At 31.0% G+C, this 26,673-nt stretch overlaps 1 protein-coding gene, 1 long non-coding RNA gene and 1 pseudogene across 4 annotated transcripts; 2 read left to right on the top strand and 1 right to left on the bottom strand.

Moving 5' to 3' along the window:
* Window positions 1-3,616: 3,616 nt before the first annotated feature.
* Window positions 3,617-9,272, top strand: LOC112791145 (serine carboxypeptidase-like; annotated as a pseudogene).
* A 945-nt stretch (window positions 9,273-10,217) lies between these two features.
* Window positions 10,218-14,078, bottom strand: LOC112791144 (RING-H2 finger protein ATL78). 3 transcript variants are annotated; one of them, XR_011880265.1, is made up of 3 exons: window positions 13,425-14,078; window positions 11,265-11,479; window positions 10,218-10,912 (listed from the first exon to the last, which is right to left on the bottom strand). XR_011880265.1 is itself a non-coding variant. In XM_072233394.1 (2 exons), the coding sequence occupies exons 1-2, from the start codon at window positions 14,076-14,078 to the stop codon at window positions 11,468-11,470; spliced, it is 666 nt and encodes a 221-aa protein (XP_072089495.1). In that variant the 3' UTR covers window positions 10,218-11,467. The 3 variants fall into 3 exon arrangements, 2 of the variants coding, with proteins under 2 accessions (XP_072089495.1, XP_072089494.1); XM_072233394.1 differs by having other exon boundaries at window positions 10,218-11,479; XM_072233393.1 differs by lacking the exons at window positions 10,218-10,912; window positions 11,265-11,479 and adding an exon at window positions 12,256-12,785.
* LOC140183850 (uncharacterized) lies at window positions 12,346-14,401 on the top strand. Its single transcript, XR_011880266.1, has 3 exons — window positions 12,346-12,485; window positions 13,443-13,681; window positions 13,787-14,401. It is a non-coding gene; the product is annotated as an uncharacterized lncRNA (long non-coding RNA).
* Window positions 14,402-26,673: the final 12,272 nt, after the last annotated feature.

The raw sequence follows: 26,673 nt of genomic DNA, 5'->3' as shown, positions 1-26,673 counted from the left end.
CTATGTTCCCTAAGGAATAATTAAATAGAAATTTGCAATGACGAAGAAGGAAGGGGGACATTTTTTTTAAATAGGAATGAGGAATAGGAAGGGGGCTTCTCACGCTCCCCTAAGTACTCATTACCATATCTAACTAGTAATGGAGATCCAATCTGAGTCGATTTAAGAGGAGACGCGTGGACTTATCTGCATTGAGTCTTTAAGGTAATGAACCTAAGTTAGATTTGGGGTTTTTTTTTCAATAATAAAATAAAAAAAATTATTATTTTCCCAAACATGATTTTTGAAAAATCGTATTTGGAGAATTAAAGTTCGAAAATCATGTTTGGAGAAATAATATTTTTTATTTTATAATTGAAAAAAATTCTATATTTGGGATACTAACAATAGATTTTAGTTAATCTTGCAAGCATTGAGATTTTACTAGGCTCAAATATATCTTGGATTAATATTTTGAGTCATTGTTATAGCAAATACTATACTATTTAATATTATAACACTTAGTATATATAAATATTGGATATATTTATAAGATATTTTTTAATTTAAATTAAAAAAATTAATTATCTCTTTTTTAGCTTTAAATATTATTTTTTAATGTAACGAAAAAATAAAAATAACAATAATCACTCACATAATTAAAATAGATAATCTTAATATATACACGACACTATAGATATCAAGGATTATTATATATGATATATAATTATTTTCTTTTCTATAATGACTATTTATATAATTTATTAAACAATTTTTTCATCTTAATATTTAATAAATTTAACATACAAAATATTATTTAACATATAAAATAAGTAACTTAAGTCATCATCTAAGATAATAAGTATAATAGTGTAAATACTTATTTATTTGTTAGTAGTGAAAAAATATGTAAATAGTATAAATTGATATTTTTTAGTATAAAAACAATAATAAAAGTTAATTACTTAATTAAAAAATTATGAAGAATTTCTTAAATAATAATAAAAAAAATAAGATCACTATTTTTATATATTACAAAGTTTATAAAAAATTTTTGGATAATAAATCAATCCTCAATGAATTATACATTAATTCTGTCAAAAAATAAATAAATAATCAATACATGGATATCATTATTTACGTACTAATATAATATATATTATCGATTATTAAGTTTATAATTAATTTTTAACCCAATTTTTTATAATTAAAATTTAAATGATTGAAATTATTAAATGTTGAATATTTTGTATCTAACCAATTTATTTTTTATTGAAATTAAAAAGGATGAGTTGTTAATCAATTCTAAATTTAAATTTAAATTTGAGTAAGAAAATAAAAAAATATTTTAAATTTTATCTCACTGACCAGAATTAATTTTAAGATAAGAAATTACTTTGTACATCGTATATGTTGTAGGATAGTATAGTCATTTATTATTTTTCAATAATAAATAATGGTGTAAGAAATTAGAAGAAAATGTATTTATAAGTTTAGAAAATATTAATTTAATTTTCAATAGAATAAATTATATATTAAATAACAAAAGTTATTATTAGTTTTGGTACACCATGTTATCAAAAAATATTAATCGATCTAATAACTTTTGTAATGATATAAGTTTATGAATTTGAAAACTTAAAAATTATTTCATAAAATGTGAAGTTTTAACGAGTAAGAATGTTGATCATATTGTTTTAACTTCAAAAATGAATATGATACTAACAATAAAATTGTTCCAAGTAAATTTCAACAAAAACAAAAGTCCATAAGTATTATTATTAATGAAAAATTAATCTTTTTTAATGAAAAATTTAAACACAATACTTTAATTAAAAATTATAATTAGATTTTATTTTTAAATAAATACACATTAAAAATCACTAACTAACTTAATTGCATCAACAATATTTCATATGAGAAATTTATAACTTTATGACATTAAATACTAAATTAGAAATTAACAGAATATCAACGGTGTAAATAGAATTAAAAATAAAACCACAAGCAATAACCAAATAACTTCAATTTATATTTGAAAAAATTTTAAATTCCAAACATAAAGATAAAAAAGAACCAAAAGAAAAATAACAACTCAAGAAAAGATAATGTTTCTACCAAAACAAACATATGCTTGGCATTATTCTATTAGATAGACTCTAAAAGGGATTCCAAAACACGTGCATCCAAATTTTCAAGCTCTATTCTCAATCTTGATCTTCTTGCAAGTTGAGGTATTTCCTTGCACCTTCGAATCTTCCGATTCCGAGGATAGTCGCTTGGCTGGTGTAATAGTATTTTTCAACACTTCGAATTCATCATTGTCTGCAACTTTATTAGAGAATTCAAGCAACAATTTCTGTACAAAATACTACGTTAAATTAAAGACTTCCTTCTCACCTTTAATTTTATCTCAATAATATTTTTTTGAATAAAATAAATATCTAACTTTGAGAAAATAAACAAACAAAAAATTCATTTTTTGAACAAATACCTTAGCACTTTCTACTTTCTCTCCTTCAATGATTGACCTTTGAAATTGGAAACAAACCATCGGTGTAGTCAAAGACTACGATTACACCTACTCACGTCTTCATCGAGCCAAACCATCTCAATTGAGTATAGCAATGAAGAATTTCCGTAATTTGGTAGTGTCCATAACCATATCACTCGTATACGTACACACAAATTGTCAATTGTAGGATTGATTTATGCGATTTTGTGAATACCAGCCATTGGAATAAGTAGAGAAATTTTAGATTTTGGATATATGTAAAGAAAGGATTTGATGTACTTTGAATTGTGGTGCTGCACATATCTCATAACTTATACTTTTATAGTTGACTCATAGTTAAAATTTTTTAAATTTGGTTGACTTTAATTTAAATTTGAATTAAATTTACGCTGCACTTTTTGAAAAAAATCTACAAAAATTTAAAAAAATAGTGCTAACAAGAATCAACAATAATAATTTAAAATTTAAAAAATAACAACCTAAATATAACAATCTAAACAAATAATTTAAAATTTGAAAATAACAACCTAAACAAATAATAATTTATAATTTATAAGTATAAATCTAAAAATTTATAGTGATGACACCTAAGCAAATAAACCCTCAGACTCAACGTATGAACGCCACGTCAGCATATGAGCTCCCAATTTGTATACTATAAGGATAAGGATAAGGATAAGGATAAGGATAAAGATATATATTTATTTATATTTTAACTTAATAATTAGCTATAAAATAATCAAAGTTAATATAGTAAAATAATAAATCTGCACTAGACAAATATTTATTTATGGTGTTTGCTAATAAATTCATACTTACCGATATAGACAAATAACAATAAGATATGTAGAATTTATTTTCCACGTCAACATTTAATTTTTTTTAAATATATAATATATCACCACTTTTACTAAAACACCTTTTTAATTAAATAAAAATAAAAAATATTTATTTATTTAATTTTATAAAAAATGTTAAACATTCTTCCTTTATTTAATTAGACAAAAATACCCTTTTAAATTAATTAAATTTTAGAATTCAATTAATCCTAATTTTATAGTTTCAAATAATTGAAACAACAAAACAAAAATATATAAAAAAAATAAAAAATCAAAATTATTCTCTATCTGGGTGGGTTCAGAAACTTTCTCCGTCTCTCTGCTCCTCCATCTCTCTCATCTGTCTCAATGTGCGTCTCACACAAGACGCTATCGTTTTGGATTAAACTATATCGTTTTGGTTCCCGCACGGATGACCTTCCTTCCCCTTACCTTTAGTCTTCATTCCAATTTCCAAACCCCTATCTTAACAGCTTCTCCCCAAATCAAAAAAGGGAGTTAAAACAGGAAACCCTAGCCTCTCCACCACTGCCACAAGGACTGCCGCTGTCCGTCGCTCTCAGGCACTACCATCGTCGTCTGGTCGTCCGTGCTTCTTCCTCCTTCAAGAATTGCAGCTTCTTCTTCCTCGAGCTCGGCGCGTCAGTTCCTGGTATTCATCTGCTCCATCGCGCTCCTGCCGCCGTCCGTCGGGCGCTCAGTCACCATCGTCTTCGTCTGGTCGTCGCAGATTCTTCTAACCCACCATCGTCTTCTGAGTTGTGTTCGTCGCCTGGCCTCTGTCTCCGTCACGATTCTGCCCCCCTCTTCTCAGACTGCTCAGAAGAAAAATCCATTTCCATTCCAGTTTCCTTCCTTCGAGTTCAGAGAGCAGAAGCTTAACCAAGAAAAAAACCTTAGACTTCGACGGTCAGTTCACTGCTAACTTCTTCTGCTTTTTTTATTTATGTCATGTTCAATGATTATTTGATTACTGAATATTTGAATGTGTTGTGTTTTAATTTTTTATTGAATGATTATTTGATTACTAATGAAGAGTGAAACAAATTGATTGATTAATTATCATTAATGCAGGGAGTAATTAGTGAAGAAAAAGTGGATTCATTCAATGTGCCTTTGATATACCCTTCTGTTAAGGCTGTGAAGGAAATTCTTAGAGGATGTGATGAATGTTTCAGCATTGAGTGGATGGAAATATTGGAATTCAAGAACATGGTGTCATTGCCAACTGTGCAAATATTTGTTTCATGGTTCAGAGCTGCACTGCAAGGGATGATTGAGAAACACTTTGGAGCAGAAATAGTTGATGAGCTTTTCGAACGCTTTGCCGAGAAAGTTAAAGAATTTCCAGACATCATGGACACAGATAGACTAAAACTTGATGTGCTGTTTGTTCTTCTCAGGAGAAAGAACAAGGCAAGGCCATATGCTGTGTTATTCAATGTGAACATCATCAGGTTTAATTAGTAAATGGGGATATAATAAAGAGTTGGTTCTATTCTTGTACTACTAATTATCTTAAACTGGATATGAACCGTCTAGTGACATACGACATTATATTTTGTTTACGTTTGTGTTGGTATTTGTTTGCCGGATTATTTAATGTCTCCATTTGACTATGTATGAATTTATACTCTTTTGGTGATTGAAATTTAGTTCTTTTATACTCTTTTAGTTCAGTGGCATCGTCTTTCTTGAAAGCATGTTTCCTTGCGGGGATGACCCTACTCTTTTATAATCATGAGAGTCCGTCTATTCTGAAGTTATCCTTGAGGCTTCAAGTTCTTTCACTATGCTGTGCTGGATCTAAGGCTATCAATGATCCAAAAGGTTAGTTAAAGAAAGCTCTATAGCAATTCTTTTATGAACCCTGCTATGCAATTTAAAGTTCAAATTGAGTTATTTACTTATCAAATTCTCTGCTAGCTTCATGTCAAAGAAAGCTCTATAGCACTTCTATGCAGTTATTGAGAGAAATAACTGCCAAGAAGTTGGATATTTTGGTTAACAAGGTTAAATTTCTTGCCACTTTCTCATATAACTCAAGCTGTTTCATGAGTTGTAAAGATTCTTTAAATGATTAAGGCTCAAATATTTATTTATCATCACATGACTTGTACTGGTTTAGGCTTATAAACAACGCTTGCCTGTTTCCTTGCATATTAAGAAAATCAAACTTATTTTTTAGCCAAAATATACATATATTAAGGCACTAATCTATGGTCCTAACTGCATGAAATCCCCCCCCAAACTCTCTTCAAATCAATGGTGCAGGATGTTCTACTTTTTCTTCGAATCTCTCAATAAGAAGGATGACCCTATTGTCATATGGTTGACCGGAGGACCAGGGTGTAGCAGTGAGCTTGCTTTATTTTATGAGAATGGTCCTTTCCAAATCACAAAGAACTTGTCTCTTGTTTAGAATGAATTTGGCTGGGACAAGGTGCCTATAAATTTTCTCCTGCATTTTCTCTCAAAATGTTACTTTAACATGTTCATTCCATGCAAATGCCTCGCTTTTGAGAATAGTTAACAAAAAAGAATGTCATAACTTATGTCTCTCAGCACATTCACACATAGGGCTATGGCTAGCACCTATCTCAGAGAATCAAACTGTTACATAAGCTTTATTGGTTATGGTTGGCATCAATGTTTACTTTTGATTTTAGGCATCAAATATTCTTTTTGTAGACCAGCCTATTGGGACAGGCTTTAGTTATACTTCTGATGATGATGACAACCACCATGATGAAGCAGGTGTTAGCAATGATCTCTATGATTTCTTGCAGGTAAAGTCTATTTTATAATTGTGACTAAACAAAACAATTCATAAAGTGAAAATGCATGGTGGTAAAAATAATTAGTAGACTCCTATTCTGCATCAATGGCAGGCTTTTTTCAAGGAGCACCCTCTATTTGTCAAGAATGATTTTTATATCACTGGAGAGTCATATGCTGGACACTACATTCCAGCTCTTGCATCAAGGGTTCACCAAGGCAACAAAGCAAAGGAAGGAATAATAATCAATCGCAAGGTATCAAAACTGTCTACGTACATTACAAGGTTTGTTAATTACCTTTACTTGATAATAATTATACTAATTTTCTTGATCAATTTCATAAACAGGGTTTTGCTATTGGTAATGGTCTGACCAATCCAGAAATTCAGTACTAAGCATACACAGACTATGCATTAGACAGATGACTGATTAAAAAGTCTGATTATGATAGTATCAGCAAGTTGATCCCATCATGCAAAGATGCCATAAAAAGCTGTGGTATGTTATGTTAGGTTACAAATTAAATTTTTTAACCCCATGATGAATGATCTTAGAAAAGAAAAACAGGATGGGAGAAAACTTACCAGCTTATTGCTCAAACAATATGTAATTTTACTTGTTTGACACCCTTAAATTATATTGTATTTGTCAGGTACCGATGGTGGAGATGCATGTATGACTTCATTATATAAATGCAATGCCATCTTCAGTCGGATAATGTCCATCACCAGCAATATTAATGTATCGTATCATAAGAGAACATAGTACACTTTTCTTACCAATCTAATTATTTACCTAAAAAACCTACCATAGTTTCACTTATGAATTCTTCTACTATTGAAACTGCAGTACTATGACATTAGAAAGAAATGTGAGGGAAATCTGTGTTATGACTTCTCTAATGTAGAGACATTCTTAAACAAGAAGACAGTTACGGATGCTTTAGGTGTTAGGAACTTGGACTTTGTTTCGTGTAGTAGCACAGTCTATGATGCTATGCTGCAGGACTGGATGAGAAATATCGAAGTTGGAATCCCGGCTCTTCTTGAGGATGGAATCCAGGTTCTTGTATATGCTGGAGAAGAAGATCTCATATGCAATTGGCTTGGTAAGCTTTGTGCAGCCAACTCAATTAATTTGAAGCTAAAGTTGGCTTTATGCAGATTCTTAATCCAAATCCAGATGCAATGTCTAAGATGATAACAGAAAATGCAAGTGAAGAATTCCTTCATGCATTGAGTAATTATTGTGCACTTCAGGTAAATGGATTCTTATTCTATTATGATGGTCATTTGCTCTTTTGCTGGAGCTTGACAATTATGTCTTGCATTCTTTCATGCTAGGTACTTTAATGTGAACCTCATCAATTTGAAAGGAAAAAAGTTATACACCACTGGATTTTTTGGTTGGCTCCAACTTTCTTTAAGTCACATGCTTAGTTATTATTGTATATTCGTATTGTTCTTTAGAGCAAGCCTTTTCCATTTATTCATGAAATAATTCATAAATGTTCCAAGCCACTAGAAGTCTAGAAGAATCTTATTAATAAGATTTTACTTCTACTTGCACAACTTATCCTTGATACACTCTTGTGATAAGTTGTTTTGGCTTTGTAGAAATATCTTTGATTGATGTATTAGATGATTTAATGCAGCATTCTCATATTTACTTTACTTTGTATTTAGGGTTTTGTGGAGGATTAGTTTGGCTTGGGTTTAATTGCTAGGGCGGTTGAAGAGGGGATATCAGTAATCAAAGTTGCCGGAATTATGATCTTCAATATGGGAGGACGACCAGGTCAAGCTGTTTGCAAAAGGTTGTTTGAACGACGGGGTTTCTGCATTACAAAGCTTTAGCAAACCAAAATTCTTTAGGTTAGAATTTAGAAAACAGATATTTGGCTATACATCAATTCTCCAGTGAAAGTGCAATATTAATGAGAAATATTGGTATAGGCTAGTGACACAGATATTGCAGCATTGGTCGAGATTGAGAAGAATAGCCTCCACTGTTTTGAATTCTTTATGGGACTTTCTGGTGATCAGCCTATTTGTGCAAGGACAGCATGGGCCTATGGAAAGGCTGGTGGCAGAATTTCTCATGCTTTATCAGTTTACGGTTGTCAACTTCGTAATCCTACCTAGGTAGGTGCTTCTCTAAAGCTTGATATTTCAAGAAGATAATATCTGTTTTCCTGAAGGAAATTGATGCAAAATCCATTTGTATATGACAGATCAAAGTTATTTTTGAGTTTCTTAAAAATTGATTTCAAGGGATCAGCAGCTCTCTAGATTTGTCCTTTGAGGATAATTCTGTTGCCGATGAGAAGATTCCTTTTTTGGCTTATCTTGCAAGCACTTTAAAAAATAGTTCTTATTTTCCATACGAGCCACCTGCTGGAAGCAAACGTTTTGGCAATCTCATTGCAGAGTTTTTGAAGACTTATCACCATATTTCCGACGCTTCTTAAGGATGGAAGCCAGGTTCTTGTATATGCTGGAGAAGAAGATCTCATATGCAATTGGCTTGGTAAGCTTTTTGCAGCCAACTCAATTAATTTGAAGCTAAAGTTGGTTGTGTTGGAAGGACAAAAAAAGAAGTGCAATTATCAGCATTCTTAATGCTTTTGTTTCTCATTGCTCAGGGAATTCAAGGTGGGTTCATGCAATGGAGTGGTCAGGTCAAAAGGAGTTTGGAGCAGCTTCTAATGTCCCATTTTTGGTAAATGGCGCGGCAGCAGGGACTCTTAAAAGCCATGGACCTCTTGCGTTCCTCAAGGTTTGTGTTCAATGGTGTGTTCTTGAGTTGACACTGTTATATCCACTTTTGATAACTTTATTTTGTGAAAAAACAGGTGAATGAAGCTGGGCACATGGTTCCTATGGATCAACCAAAAGCTGCACTTCAGATGCTAACAAACTGGATGCAAGGAAAACTAACACCGAAAAAGAGTGGAGCGAATGTCTCTCCTAAATGATGGACTCAAAGCAAAAATAACAAGGCATAGCTTGTGATCATATTAACTTGTGGGCATGGCTCCATGCATAATATATGGGATTGTCTAGCTTCTACTACTATCCCTGAAATTGTGCGCAAATCTGTATTTGATTTTATTCATTTAGAAATAAATCTTTGAATAAATATGTTAGTTCAGCATGATGCCATGATCCTTAGTGAATGATCTTTTTCTTTTCTCTTTTACTTTGTCATGCCATTAACTGGCACAGATATTAAAAAAAGAGGACTAAAAATTATACACAAAGACTGTATAATGAAATAGAGAATTTTCAGTATGGAGACACCATCCAAACAAGTAAACTAAATGGAGCTAATATTTCTTTCTCATGAATCATGGCTAACATAAAATGAAAATAACTAAAATTTATTTCCCACCTTCTTGTACCTTAATTATGCCACTGTAAAATGATTTTCACTTAAAATTTTTACACAAATAAATTGTGACTATGAACTAGTACGTGATGATGTGTAGTATTCTCTTAAAACCTGAATGATGGGCTGAAATGTAGAGCTCAAAGGAATAGTCGATGCAAGCCTTAGATGTCTAGCATTGCCATTGAGGGGCTTGGTTAGAGACATAGTGAACATCTCTCCCTCCAGAATCTTATTTACAGTCACACCTGCAGATACAAACCAGGTTCAAAGCTGAATGAAGGTCTCAAAAGGGGGGGGGGGGGGGGGGGGAGAAGGAATATTTCACAGTATAAACTCTATGTTCACGCTCTACATCATTGAGAGCTTGGATAATCCAAATTCCAAATGAAGGGGGTAGAAGATTACCATCCTTGCTGCTTCCATTCTCAATTACTATGAATATCTCTATCAACCATTTTAAAGTTCTAATCTACTAAGAAAATAATGAATAAATAAATAAAATCCAATTAAAAAGGATATTATGATATGAGCAAATTAAAATAGAACAAGTGAAAGAATGAGCTTTGCACTTAGTTCATTTTTTAATTTACTGAAGTTTTAGTTTATACATATTAGTGAACTTATTAATTTCTTTGATTTATTAATAAACATGTCAACAAAAAAAATTTATTTTAGAAATTTTGAAGGCCAATGCGTGCAAGTTAATGACCATTGGAACTTGGAAGATTTGTTCTTGATACTATGAAAGTAAATTACACAGCAATTTACACAGATTACTGCTCTCCTTATTGAGAGACGAGTCCTCTACAAGATTCTACAAAATACATGGGGAGAAAAATAGATACCAATTCACACATACATAAATGAGCAAAAAATTTTCTTCTATTTCTGTGTAACATACAACTACAAGAAAAATAACTGAGTAAGTTTACATTGTAGCTGTTGAAGTACCAGTATGAGAGTTGTCTTGTGTGATAATATGAATAACTTGAATGGCATTGAAATGGCTTGTTAATACTGTATCATCATATATGCTGCTCCAAATGGTAACTGGATCTATGTAGATCCCCAAGTATGATATCAGTGGATCAGCTCTAGACTTGTTAATAACAAGCATCAAATGCTGAGATTTTACTTTTGGAAACAGCAAAAGCCTCTGATATCCAATTGTGCCTCTGATATCCAATTGTGGTGCCATTTGTAACTCTCTTCCATACACCATCTTGTTGCAATGCCTCGAGGTGAAATTCACTCACTCTTTGTCCCATTTGAATAGGCTCTTGTAGTTGCAGAACATTAAAAGATACTAGTTCTTGAAGATCTATGTACAATATCCACCTTGATTAATACTCCTCTGGAGCCCAATAAGTGTATATGCCTTCTTTCAGAACATTGTAGGGACTAAACTGTGAATCACAAGTTCCTCAACTAAACATCAGTGTAAATGATTATATACACATTAGAAAGTAGAGAGCAATTCCAACATTGTCATTGAATTTTATACCTAATATGTTTCCTCACACGAGCACTTTAGACTAGAGTCATGCAAAAGACACATTCTAATATTACCATTCCATATTTTTTATAGGAAGAATGCAAACTACAATCAAAATTGTCGCCATTTTGGTCAAAAAGTGTCTGATCAAGTCAATTGCCCAATTTAAGCATAAGTTCTCAAATAGTTTTATATCTAACTAACAAAATAAGTCCCATTAAACATATAGCATTCTGGTTAAAAATGATGATTAGCAATTTCACCTTATCATTTTGACAGCACCAAACCCAAGACTATCATGAAACAAATTTGTCATGTATTTCTTCTGTACAAGCAGCTGAACCTTAGGATTGTTATATATAGCTGGAAGATATGCCTCACCCGCACCATGTCTGTGCTCATCCCAAAGAGCAGTGAATTTGTGATGGAAAAGATTCCAGGTATCTTCAATTGTCTTAAGAATCCACTACTTGTACGCCTGCATAATGTAAATATCAATATATATCAGACAATAAACAACACACTTTAGCCCAGCAATCAACGATCTTCACAATTATTACTAAATGCACAACTATAACAAATCCCAGCTTGTCATTGATGCTGCAGTCCTAAGCAATAACATTTCCAGAGCCTCAAGTCCAGCAAAATGAAGAGAAATAATACAACAAAAGAAAATGGTAGTTATAATTGGTATCCTACCAAGTCTTGTTTTATAACTACAGCTCATATTTCTGTAAACTATCTCTACGACTTCTTGGATTTCACATGATATAAATCTGATAGCTCATCAATGTGCACATGCACACCAGAAAATTCTTCTCTTCATTAGTATAATAAGGCAAAGTCACTAGCACTACACAAACAAGACAAGGCAGGACAAAACAGTCCAAGGTATTTCAAAACTGTAAAAATGCACAGATTTGGCCTCCGAAAAGAACCAAAGAGAATCAAAAGTGTTTAAATCAGATTATGCAGAATAGGGTGTGTGTGCCTGTGTGTTTTTCTGTTTCATTCCTTCTATTTTTTTTCCGATAAAAAACTTTGGACTATGCTAAATGCAGAAGCCACAAAAACCATTACTATAAACGGTCCGGTCCATTATCCAAAACCGTTGGAAGAAAAACCGTACAAAAACCATCGAATCGGCCGAGAACCGGTCGGTTGGACCGAACCGGTAACCGACCGGTTCGAATAAAGCGACGCCGTTTTCTATTTGTTAAAAAAACGAAACAGATCCGTGAAGTGTGAACCAACCCTTATTCCCCCAATTCATTCGTCACTCACTCACACCCTGGATTGGAGAACTCTGAACTCTGAAGCAAAGGGAACCCTAGCCCTTTTTCGCCGCCGCCGGTCCCAGGTCGTCAGCGCCGCCGCCGTCCCCAGGTCCTCAGCGCCGCCGCTTCTTCCTCTTCCCCGTGTCCAGAACCCAGTTGCTCGGCATGTTCTCTTCATCTTCACTGGCTTCTCGGCATGGAACCCAGGTTAGTGGCTTCTCCTCTTCATCTTCACTGAGGGCTCGGTCTTCTTGGTTTGAAGTTCCGAAATTGTTGTTCTTCGGTCTTCTTCTTCGGTATTCTTCTTCAATTTTTGTTCCATTTTTCTTCAATTCTTCTTCTTCGGTCTTGGTTTGAAGTTTGGTTCTGAATGTTTTGTAAATTGTAATTTCCTGTTGTTGATAGATCTGTCTTGTACTCTTGAATTTGCTGGTTGCTGATGGTTGAAAATTTACAAATTTGCAAATTTGTATCATATGGTTTTGAACTTCTGATTGCTCTGTTACTCTGTTAAATCATGTGTATTAAAATAAACTTACTCTGTTATATCATTTGTATCAACCAGAACACCTAATACTAAAAAGTGAAATCCATTGGGGTTATAAAAATAATATAATAGTAATAATTAATAAGAAGCAGACCAGTACTGAAAAAAGATAATGTTATATCTAATATGGCCGAGGCAAGCATTTGTTATTACGTTAAAACGCTAATCGATTTGGAATATTACTCGGTCGAAATTACAACGGCCAATTACTTGAGCAGCCATCACCAGTTGACCACCATAACTTGATTATTTGGACAACAAATTAAAGCTTAGGTACTACTTCAATTTTAATTTTCTCAGCAATTAAACCTTATTAAAGGTAATTGAAACCAAAAAGAATATGCAGTTACAATTTGATGATCTCTTCATTTTTTCTTTTCCAAAAAGAACAAGCATCCTAAGTGAAAAAAAAAATAAAAATAAAATAAATAAACATAATTTTCATCACCAACTACCACCACCTATTGTTTATGGGTGAATATTGGTGTTGAGTAGCTAATTAGCTATATAGCCTTTGGCTTCACTGAACAGAACAGAACCGTAACAAAGTTCTATGCATACTAATTTAGTTTGGTTGCTATCTATATATAATTACGCACCATGGTTTCTGGGTCCAGTGGTTCAATCCTTATAATGGTTTGAGGTAGAAGAGGAGGAGGATGATGAGTAGTTCCGCCAACAATCTTTTGGCACGTGTGAATTAGGCAGTGTCTGCACTTGGGGCAAGATGAATGAGAAGTGAGCCACTTGTCAATGCAGCTAACATGGAAGCCATGGTTGCATTTTGGCAGAATGCGCAACTTTTCACCATTTGTGAAGTCCGAGAGGCATATCACACACTCGGTGTCCAAACCAGGTACTTTGTTTAACTCAGTTGACTCGTATGTGATTATCGGAAAAGTCTTCAAAGCTTTCTTCTTGATTCCCGTGTTGGCCAATCGACTACTTGATGATGATGAAGGGCTAGGATTTGACGACGATGATGAGTCGTTGATTACCAAATCGGAACACCTCAAAGCACACCTTATGATTGCGTTCAATCCTAAGGAGCAAATAAGTGCGCATAGGAGGACGGAGAGGACCATGACAACGTTGGCATCGAAAGAACTGTTTCCGAGGTATAAATCGCTTGTTGGAGGTGGTGAGGAATCGTGATGAGCAAGTGGATTTGGGAGCATGAGTAACCTTCTTGAGTGAGATTGTATGACAAGGTCATGAACTATGTGTGAAGTGAAGGAAGTTGAAGCATACATGGTTGCGTTTTTTCTTTATGAATTATGAGTTAGTTAGCTACAGCCTTCAGGGTTGCTTCCCTTATATATAGGCAACTTAATTACTTGGTGATCAATGCTTAATTGGTGATTAGAATATTCCTAGCGGGGTCTAGCTAGCTAGCCTCCAGCTTGAGACAAACAAAATATAATTTTTATGATTATGTTGGGTTTTGTTAATAGAGAAGGATTTGGAAGCACATGGATGCTCCACTACTCAGTTATCAATCCCACTTTAAACCAACCATGAGAAGCCGGGTGGTACTGCATTTTGAAATTTATCCAATTGTAACTTTTTGAAATAAGTTATGTGTTTATGTTTTTTTAATATATATAAACTGCTATAAAGTGTAATAAATAATTTACAATATGTACATAATCTACTATAGAGTATTAAAATGTATATAAAGTAGAAATGCTATAGAAAGTTGCCGATTACATTGAAACGTATACAAAGTAGAAACGCTGTTGCGGTTTTTGAAAGAATTAAAACATACATAAATAGTTTTAGGGTCCAGCAATTTATGTAGAAACACAGTGTAGGATAATTTGCTGTAACCTGTAACAAACTAAACTAATTCAACAAGCATCAATTGTGACCATGCCCTTAAAAAAAAGGAAAAACAAAAGTCATACTATATGGAGTAGTTTATTCTTATTCACCTAATCACTTTTGATCAAATCTATATCCAATACCATCCAAATCACAAATCAAAATAATTCAAATCATCAATCTAAACTTACTTGAAAAAGACTTTGAATTTCGTAATAACATATATTTTTGTTAAAAAAATTATAACAATATATATATAGTGTTATAAAATGTGATTATTTTGTATTAATATGCAATTTTTATTACAAAACACTATAATTTGAAATAAATTTAATTTTTTATAACAATTTTCTTATAACTCGTATTCTCAATTCTATCAACAATACTATTATGTGATGTTTATCAGTTTGTAAAATAATTTGGAGAATAAACTAATTTTTTATTATTAATTTAAGTTAAAGTTATTTTAACATTAAAAAAGTGAATTATGTTTGTCAATTTCATAGAGAAGTAATGATAACAAAGTTTTCTACATATGCTGACTAACAAATCACTGGAACATTATTTTATTTTTGACTTCTACCTAAATTAATTTTAAGACAAGAATATAATCAATTTAGAAGATAAAATTTGATAGTAATTTGGACAATAATTTATAACTCAATTAAGAGAGTATCTCCTCTTAATTTTTCTTGTGTTAGTTCTTTCAGGAAATTATGTGTACGTGGATTTTTTTTATATATCTTTTTACTTTTTTGAATTTTTCTAAAACAAGTAACTTCTTAAATTATACTATTTGAGATACAACTCATTAGCAAAATTAATTATTATATATTTATATATAAATATATAATTTATTTTTAATATATATTTTATATTAATAATTAATTTTAATATATATTTAGCATAATCATTTGTATTAATTTTCTCAAACTTTTTTATTATCATCTAAAATTTTTTATTGAGATAAATAATTATTAAAAGAATATAATCAATTATTAATTTTATAAGTTTATGAAATCAACTACATGAGTGTCAATTAGTAATAACAACAGATATAAACAATCATTTCATGATCATATATATATCTTAGCTTTTAGTAAACCAATTTTGTTCATACTATTTAAATAGAATAGATGATCTAATAACCATTTTTCAACTAACTCAGTTATCTAGACATAAATTAATCCACATACAATTAATTATATAAAATATAATTTAAATTTAAGGGTTTCCTTAAATACACAGTAAATACTAAATAGCTTGAAAAATGTGGTATCCCTCCGTTACCGTTGGTTCTCTAGAATGTGCCATCTTTTTGGGTCCCACTGAAAAGGATCAGGACAAAGTGGCCTTGTCCGTATACCTGCCAACGGGAAAGGGTCCCAAAAAAGGGCATTCTTTTTTAGCTAAAGTTGAGACTTATTTCACGACCCAAAATAAAAGAGTTATTTTTCTTTTAAAAGTTTTTTTATTATTTTATTTGGAAGAGATCAATTTACGGATATTTATTTATTATTTATTATTATTATTGGTTCTGTTAGAAAATTACCATTTTTACGGTGTAATATTATTGTTAAAAATATTAATATTGACTAGTTATTGGATTAAAAAATTGATTTCTATTTTTTTTCCTGGTATTATTTTGCACAATATCTTTACTTATAGTGTATAGATAATTTATTTGTTCTTCTATAGATGTATATATCTTTTCTTTCTAAATTTTTAAATAAAAAATAGTAAAATATTAATATTTGTAGTTAAAGAAATAAAAAATTAACTAATATTAACTTAATTATTAGACAAACCTACACATACAAGAAAAATATATTAATCACTCAATTTATTTTTAATAATTCTTGTTTAAATTTTTCGGGCCATAACTCGTTATGCTAGTGATATGAGCGTAATGATCTATACGAATCTATAGATATGGAAGCGTGACTGATTACTGACTACACAATTATTTCCCCCCCCCCCCCCCCCCCCAATTTTTCTCGATTTCTTTTCTTTCTCTTGTTTCTTTTCTTTGACATTATTAAAATAAAGAATAATGTAGATAGACTTCTATGAGTTTGAGACTTTGAGCATTAGTATATTACAGAATTTCCTCTCCCGAAAAAAAAGTTAACAAAAAATTAAAAAAAGGACGATGAATTTAGTACTAATAATTTATATTTTTTAGTTAATAAATATATAATAAATGAATTAAAACTTTAAATTGCACATTTTTATAAATTTTTAATTTTCTTTAACATATAGGTTATTATTACGAATTTCCCACTTTAATTTGGTGAATCTCAAGGCAACTGACAAACATGGATGGTGCTCTTCATCAATCCGACAAGCTGCACCTCAATTGAGTGTGCCAGTATGGCCATCGCTACCGTTCTCTACTTTAGGTAGCCAAAAAGAAATGATAAGGAAAAAAACAAAGGATAAAAAACACAAAAGACAAAAGGATAAGGAGATCTTAAGTTTTTATTGAGAGGACGTACTTTATCAAGTACCAACCATAATCATAATGGGGGATGATACATTCATTTTTTTTTAATTTCTTTTTATCTCTTAATCTCTTCTTTTCTGGACGTTGAAGTGAAGATTACTAGTCTTATGGGAAACTACTAGAAACGTTTCAATTATTGCTCCCAAAAAGGTGTTGGTGCATATATGCTCGTAAATTTGGTTTTCGATATACCATGCAACTATTGGAGAATTATATGCTATCTGAAGTTAATAATTAATAGTGATATGATAATTTAATAGAATACGTTAAATTAAATATTATTTGTTAGAATATAATTAAGATTAATTTAGATCAGTGAGTATCATTTATATTTATATATTATATATATATATTTATTGTAGAATTTTATATTTTATTATTTTAATTCTTTTAGCATATATATACCTTTATATATTGTATCTTTCTGGACACATTTAATAATACACAACACGTTTTTTACATTACCTTCTTGTTTATAACATGATTTTTAATTTCTATGAAAATTAGTTTATAGCTCTTTTGCTTTGTTTCTTCTGTCAGTGTTCTTTGTCCTTGATTTTCGATCTTTTTTCGACACCTTAGTTTGTCACCGTTGTTACTACCGTCTTCGTCTCGTTGTCACGATTTTAACACATCCAGAATCGTCGCCAGACTCTACCTAAAGTTCCCTGTCCGCTTTAGTTTTTTCTCCCTCCAGACGCCTCCAGCACCGTTGGATTCACGTCCAGGATCAAAGGGCTCTGCAGCGCACCACGTGTCACGCAGCGACACACCCCACGAACCCGCTTTCAACCCGTGTTTATGTCAGCTCGACCCGACCTGCCTTCTGACCGCATGCCACCTCGTCGTCGCGTCAGCGTTGATGTGTCTTCCTCCTCTTCTCACGCGTTGCCGCGTGTCCTTCCCTGCTGACGTGACGGATAGTGGGACCCTTTTTAAGATTTTTTTTGTGAGCTCTTTCCGATTTTGCCTTCCGTTTTTTTGTTTTCTGTCCCGATTTTGCAGTTTCTTCTCTTTTTTATCTTTGTTCTACTATTATGGATAAACCGGATATTTTTTTACCTTATTCTTGTTATCTTTAATGGCTCAACTAATCTCATTGGGTTGAAGCTATGAGAGAATTTTTTAAAGGGTAAAAATTATGATGCTATATGACTGGTAATGTTGTTTGTCCTGTCAAGCCAACTATGACTGAAAAATAAAAAAATGGGACCTCCAAATCCGAGGAGAATGTTGAGAAAGACTTTGAGGAGAAATTGAAAGATTGGGATAATAAAAATCATCAGATTATCACTTGGTTTCACAACACTTCTACTCTAGGCATTCATTTATAGTTCGGGCATTCTGAAACTGCTAAAGAGGTATTGGATCATTTGGCAAAATGTTATACTATTTCTGATCTCTCCCATTGGACTGCTAAAGGAGTTTCATAGTCTTAAGCAAGAACGTGGACAAGCGGTTTTTTATTTTCTTGCTCAAATGATAATTATTTGGGATTAATTGACCTATTGTGAGCATGTTCTTAATATTTATGAGGATTATTGGAACCGAACACGTCTTAACAATTTCTTATAGCACTTACTGATGACTATGAGTCGGTTAGAACTTCTCTTCTTTATCAGAACCCCTTGCCTAGTATTGAAGATGCGCTTCCTCATCTTAAGTCTGAAGAAACGCGCTTGGGGTTGACTCACCTTAAGAGTGAAATTGTCTTTGCTACCACAGACAGAAAGGGTAAATTTTGTTAAAACTGTAACTATTCTAAGCACTTCTTCTCAGACTGTCCTTCTCAAAAGGTCAAATTGGCTCTAATTGCCCGAAACTATTCTGCCATTATTTTAAGCTCTCGAAACATTTTATTAGTACCTGTCCTACTCGATCACCATGTTAAGATCAGAACAAGTATCATTCTCGTCCCAACTACTCTCAGAATGTGCCTGCTTCTACTGTTGTTGCTACAACTACTGAATCCACTACCTCCACCTGATGCGTGAGCATCTTGTCTATCTTTTTCCTAGTGAATTTGCATCTAATTTGTTGAGTTTAATTAAGAATTAATTATATTTTAGCCACTATGGATGCTATTTTGAGTTTTGTGTAATTTTATTTATTTTAGGTAGCATTCGGATGGATTTGATGAAGTTTCTGCAGAGAAAGAGAAGAAACCAAGGAGATGACCAGCGAATACCAACGCGGACGCATGGCTCACACGACCACGCGGAATGGAGAAAATTGCAATGACGCGATTGCGTGCCTGATACGAATACATGGACTGGAATCTGCATAAATGACGCGAACGCGTCACATGAGTGATCTGCAGAATTAACAGAAAATGCTGGGGGGTAATTTCTGGGCTGTTTTAACTCAGTTTTCAGCCCAGAAAACACAGATTAGAAGTTGCAGAATGGCAAATCAAGTGGTCTCCACCCATCAGCTGAAGACTTGTTAATTAATTCAAATTTAAATTCAAATCTTAGTTAGGAAAAGATATTATTTTTAATTTTAGATAATTAGATTTTAAATTTATTAGGATTATTTATAAATAGGAATTTAGATGCCATCAGATTAGAAGGCGGTACATTTTGACAATCCTTATTTTCTCTCTGAACCATGAGCAACTAATCCTCCATTGTTAAGGTTAGGAGCTCTGTCTATTTGTATGGATTGATTCGTTTAATCTTTCTAATTTAATCCATGTTTTGATTTATATTTCAATAATTGTTTTCGCTCTTTATTTTATGAATATGGGTGGAACGGAAGTATGACCCATGTTCTAATTGAGTTCTTGTAAAACTTGGAAAAGCTCTTTACTTGAACAACAACTTGAAAACATATTATACTGAATTTCTAATTGTTTGTATTTAACGGGATACGTGACATATAATCCCCTTATTTTTGAATAATTAGGATTCTTTTGGCATATAAACTAGAAATTGATCATCACCCTCTAATTGGAATTAATTGACCAAGGAATTGGCAGTTAATGAATTTTAGAGGAGACTAGGAAGGTCTAAGGAATTAGGGTCTAGTCACACATAGTTTGCCATGAATTAAATCTTACATAATTAAATTAGTTAGTAAGAAAAGTCAATCCGAAAAAATAGATAACTCTGAAACCTTAACTATCTTCTCCATATTTTATTCCCAACTCATTGCTGCTTGCTTTCTGAAATTCTTAATTTACTTTTAATGCTCTTTGAACTTCCAACACTATTTTCTGCTCATCTAACTAATCCTATCAAACACTATTGTTGCTTAATCCATCAATCCTAATAGGATCGACTTTACTCACGTAAGGTATTACTTGGTATGACCCGGTGCACTTGCCGGTAAGTTAGTGAGTTACAAATACCGCACCACCACCTCTCTCAACTCACCCTCTATCTGTCCATCTAACATTGAATTTCTTCTTAAGCAACTTCTCTCCTTTTCTAGTAATACCTCTGCTGCTCTTTCCACTCTCTCAGGTAATTCAAAATGGTATTTTGATTCTGGTTATTTCAATCACATGTCTCCTTTACGTAATCTTTTTTCATTATTGTTTACCACTTCAAATGTCCCTTTTGTCAACACTGCTAATGGTTTCCTCTTGAATGTGACACGTAAAGGTTTTATTTCACAGTCAAATATTAATCTCCCTCATACTTATTTTATTCTAAAATTAAACTTTAATCTTATCTCTCTCGGTCAACTTGTTAAGCTCGGTTTTGATGTCAATTTCTCTATTTCAAGTTGTCGTGTGCAGGATCATCGGACAGAAAAGATCATCGGGACTAGATGTAAGGTTGGAAGATTGTTTGAACTCGAGAACCTTCATGTTCCTTTTACGTCAAGTCTCTGTGCTGTTTCCTCTCCATCTACTTTTCACTTGTGGCGCTACCATCTTGCCCACATCTTCTTAGAAAAATTGTGTCCTCTTATGTCTATGGGTGTTTTAAGTCAAGTTAATAATGACTCTTTTGATTGTATTTTTTGTCAAACTACAAAATAATCAACTTTATCTTTTCATAATAATTCCTTTCTTACTTGCTCTCTTTTTTATCTTATTCACTCTGAGATTATATTTTCTTGATTATCATTATTTTTCTTCTATCATTCATCACCACAAACCTAGGTCATTCTGAGAAACCTCCACAAATTTAAATTGGCAAAAAATAATGCAAGAAGAAATCCAGGCACTTGAAAAGGCATACACTTGTTACTTGGTTGATCCTCCTTTTGATCAAGAAGTTGTGGGTAGTAGATGAGTATACAAGGACAAGACTCGCCCTGATGGTTCTATTGATCATTTTAAAGAATGATTGGTTGCTCAAGGTTATACGCAAGAGTATGATATTGATTATGAAGAAACTTTTGCTCCTGTTGCTGGTCTCACATCTATTCGAGCTCTCCTTGCCATTAATGCGGTCAAAAAATGGTCTCTCAGTCAGATGGATATGAAGAATGCATTTTTTTATAGGAATTTGAAAAAGAAGTTCTATATGAAACCATCTTCGGGATATCCTTTTTCTTCTAGCAAAGTTTGTCTCCTTCGCAAGACACTTTATGGCCTTAAGCAAGCTTCTCGTAAATTGTTTAAAAAGTTTAGCACCATTATCTGCAATCTCGGTTTCACCTGCAACCCTCATGAGAATGCTCTCTTTATTTTAAAAGTGATCGTGAAGTTGTTTTTCTACTTTTGTATGTTGATGATATGATCATTACTGGAGATGATGTTGATGGTATCTCTGATATCAAAGCATCCTTTCACCACACTTTTGAGATAAAAAATCTTGGTTCTCTCAATTATTTTCTTGGTTTAGAAGTCATATCCACATATGACGGTATCTATCTCTCTCAAGCTAAGTATGCTTCAGATCTTCTTGCTCGAGTCGAAATTACAGATAGTCATACTGAGTCTACTCCCCTTAAGCCTAATATTCGATTTACCCCTATGGATGGAACTATTTTGAATAATCCTACTCTTTATCGACAGTTAGTTGGAGGTCTCGTCTATTTGACTGTCATACGACCAGACATCGCCTATCTAGTTTATGTTCTTAGCCAGTTTTTGTCAGCTCCTCGTACTACTCACTAAGCGGTAGTTCTTTGCATTCTTCGCTACATCAAAGACACTCTGTTTCATGGCTTTCATTTTTCTGTCTATTCATTTTTATCCCTTTAGGCGTACTCAGATATTGATTAGGTTGGTGATCCCACTGATTATCGTTCTACTATTGGTTATGGTTTATTTCTTGGTGACTCTCTCATTTTCTGGCGAGCCAAGAAGCAAACGTTCACTGTTTGATCAAGCAGAGAAGTTGAATACCGTGTTCTCGCTGACACCACTGTTGAGATTGTCTCAATTCATTGGCTTCTTGAAGACTTGGGTGCTCCTCAATCGTCCCTAACTGATATTTTTTGTGACAACCTCATGCTATTCAGATTTTCCATAATGATGTTTTTCATGAACGCACCAAGCACATTGAGATTGATTGTCACTTTATTCAGCAACGTTTCTTTATTGATGTTGTTCGTCTCATAGCTGTTGGAACTCTGGATCAGACTACTGATATCTTCACGAAGGCTTATCATCCTACTCATTTTCTAATTCTAGTATCCAAACTCAAGATGGTACCACTTGAGTTTGAGGGGAGATGTTAGAGTATAACTAAGATCAATTTAAATCAATTAGTATCATTTATTTTTATATAGCATATCTATATATTTATTGTAGGATTTTATACTTTTATTGCTTTAATTCTTCTAGTACCTATATATCCCCTTATACATTGTATCTTTTTGGACACATCGAATAATATACAAAACACTTTTTTCAGATTACCTTTTTGTTTCTAATATTAATTTTATATAAAAAATAACTGCATATGAATTTCTATTATTTGTTAATTACTAAAAATTTTATTCTCGAATGTTTACCGTATAATGTTCTTACAATTTCTATAAAATTATTTTCTCCATTTTAAATTAAGTGTCATCTTTATTTTTTTAGTTTATTAAAAACTTAATGTATTTAAGAAGATTATTTAGATATAAAAATACTAAATTAGCTACTAAAATAAGTTATTATATATTTATTTATAAATATATGTAGTTTAATTTGTTTTTAATATTATTATATTCTAATAACTAATTTTAGTAGCTAATTTTAGTATATATCTAACATAGTTGTAATTTTTTAATGAACCAAAAGTATAAAAATAATATTTATTTTAAAATAAAGGAAATATATATTATTTTCACTATTTTACGATTTAATTTATCTATTTTTTAATGAAAAAATGTACATTTATTTATGTCTCTTTCTTTTTCTCTGGAACTGAAATTCTGATTCATAGTTATAAAAATCGAATCAGACTAACCGGTTTAATTAAAAAATCTTTGAACCAGATTTTCAATCGATCTGGTTTAGTTTTTAGACTATGTAAGGATAAAAATTGGTGTAAATCAGTCAAAATCAATGAAAATCAGTCAAAATTGATGGAAATCGATCCAACCAAACTACTTAAAAAAAATTCCAAAATTAATGTAAATGTAGTTTGAGCTAGATCTTCCTTATTACTGTATATTTTTCTTGCCATTAAACTATATTATTCCTTAATATTTTATATGCTAATTATTAATTATATAGTAAAACTGCAAATAACTTTTGAGATATTATTTTAATTTTATACTCACTTATATTTAAATTAATTATATTTTTTATTATTTATAATTATTAATAAAAATATTATTAAATATATATACATAAAAAATTTCAAATATTTTTATTAATTATAATATAATTGTTATTTTGTGATATAATTATATGTTATTTATAAATATTATTTTTTAATAAATACATATAGTATATAACAATACAATAAATATAAAAATACTTTAATATAAAAATAAAATTAAAAAATTTTTATTATAAAAAAATATTAAAATTTTATATATTTATTTAATAATAATCAGATTATAATTTGTTAATTATAATGTATTGAAACTTGATTGTTTTTAAAATATTAGTAAAGATATGTATTTTAAATTTAATTTTAATTTTAGATTTTTTATTATTTTATATTTTTATTTATATAGGACCAGTTCTGTCAAATTAATCAATAATTTATTAATTAAACTAATAAATTAATAAATTAGTAGTCTAATTGGTTCAATTACCGATTTAATTCTGACAACTATGTTTTGATTAATTTTTTCATTATGATTGATTATTAAAAAAAAGTTAGTTGTATAATTGAATCAAATATAAAAATTAGTGAAAAGAACAAGTTTTATTTTCCTAGACAAACTGAATTCGTTAACCGACGTACATGATTATATTCCCTGCTCATTTGAATGTAATGAGAGAAAAGAGAAAAAAAATTGTAAGAATCCGATGGCACTGACATGTTGTCAAACAATGGAATGATGAAAGATGATAATTTCTGTGTGTTTGGATTATAGTTTGTAAATGAGAGTTTGTATAAAATTGATTTTGTAAATTTGATTTTGATAAAAAGTAAGTTTGTATTGAAGTGATTTATGTTTGGCTATCTTTATATCAAAATAAATTATAATACAATAAATATTGTTTGAATTACACTATTCAAAATCACTCTTAGATAAAAAATTACTAAAATAGATATCAACTTAAATAATTTTTTTATATTATCCAGTTATTTTAATTTAGATATTTAAATAATTTTATTAATTAATTTTATAATAAAATTAACATTTATTTATTAAAATAAAATAACATATAAAAATTAGCAAAATATATTTTATATTAAAAATAAAAAATATGAATTATATAAATAAGAGTATTTAATCAAATATATTATATTTTTAAAATTTTAAATATTAACGTAAAAATGTTAATTTAGTATTTTTTTATATCGTATTTTTTTTAATATTCTCAATAATCTTATTCTTAATATTATTTTGGAATCCAACGTTTATGATTTTATTAATACTTATGATTAATTTTTTATTTAATTTATCTTTTTTTAATGGAATCATAATTTATATTATAAAAAAATTACAATAAAAAATTGTATATACCAGAATTATAATTATACAAAAGAATACTAAAAATAATAAAATTAAATATTTATCCTGGTAGGGATAGAAACAAATCTAAAAATTCTTAATGATGTATTTTATATAGTATATTTTTAGTTCTTTTAATACTCTTTTTTAGTACCTATAGTTTTTTACTATTATTATTATTTATGGTTAATTTTTTGTTTAATTTACTTTACCTAATGTGATCAATAAATCATATTATGAAAAGATAATAATAAATATAATATACAAAAATCACAATTATAAGAGTGTATAATGTCAAATAAAAATTTAACAAAAAAATAATAAATAATAAATAATAAAAAAAGAGAATTTATATAAGGAGAAATAATAAGAATTTCATAAATAATACAATAACATGTTGAAGGATAAAATTGGTAAAGAAAAAATAGATGTTTAGTGTAAATGGCTAAAAACCCGTTAGTAAAATACAAAAGTTAGAAATTGTTACTTCTGACAAACTTGGGTTTGATATCAAAATTATTTCTGCGTTTGCCAAATCAAAAGTTAGCCAAACAAAAAATTAAAACTTTCAATAAACTTAAACGTGTTTTTTCTCTTAAAATGAGTTTGCCAAATACACCCTAACTTATCGTCTCACACCTATACAACTTTTTTTGGGTTTTAAATCTTTACCAATTAATCAAATTGAGTGCGTTAAATCTTCTTCGTTCACACCACCTTTGTGACGGTGTGACTGATGGGATATCCATGCATGCTCATCATATGATGGGATATCACTTGCCTAAATTGGCAACAAGCATTTTTCAGGAGGATTGTATATCTCACGCTTTGATTCATAGCCACATGCTGATGCTTATGTTTGTTCTCATACAAAATATCCATAATTTAACCATTAAACATCTAATCATATTTTGTGTAAACCTTTATAAAAGAATCCAATTATTATATATAACTTTGTAATCCAAAATCACCTTGGAAGAAAACGGCTATGTTTAACGTTATAATTAAAAAAGACAACTATTTGTACCATAATTTTATAAATATTCACAAAAGTAATAATTAAAGAAAAAAACTAAAGTTGTATCCATAAAAAATAAATTCTGCACAATAAAAATACTAAAATTCTAAATTTTTATTAATTTTTTAATAAAATTTTTAAATTACTCACACCCTTTGTCTTCAACTTCAATTCTTTTTCTCTCTCTCTTTCTTCGCCTCAAGTACCTCTATGTCTCCTAAGACTACTGTCTCTTCTCCTCAAAATTCTCAAATTTTTCAAACTTTTACCACCGTCTCTTCGACTACATCACCGATCAGTACCACTTCCTCGCCCTCCTCCTCAATCCTCACCATAATCCTTGCACCTTCACTGTCAAGGAGAAACCCTAGATCTAAGGACACTGCGAGCGGCGTGAGCAATCTGATGTGCAGATTTGGACAGCAGCCGAGTCAGCTCAGCAAACTCGGACGACCGTCGTTGCAGCCTT

This window comes from Arachis hypogaea, chromosome 3 (genome assembly GCF_003086295.3).
Source record: "Arachis hypogaea cultivar Tifrunner chromosome 3, arahy.Tifrunner.gnm2.J5K5, whole genome shotgun sequence".
Taxonomy (NCBI): Eukaryota; Viridiplantae; Streptophyta; class Magnoliopsida; order Fabales; family Fabaceae; genus Arachis; species Arachis hypogaea.
The sequence above is the reverse complement of the archived record's forward strand: the minus strand, read 5'-3'. Positions and strand labels throughout refer to the sequence as shown.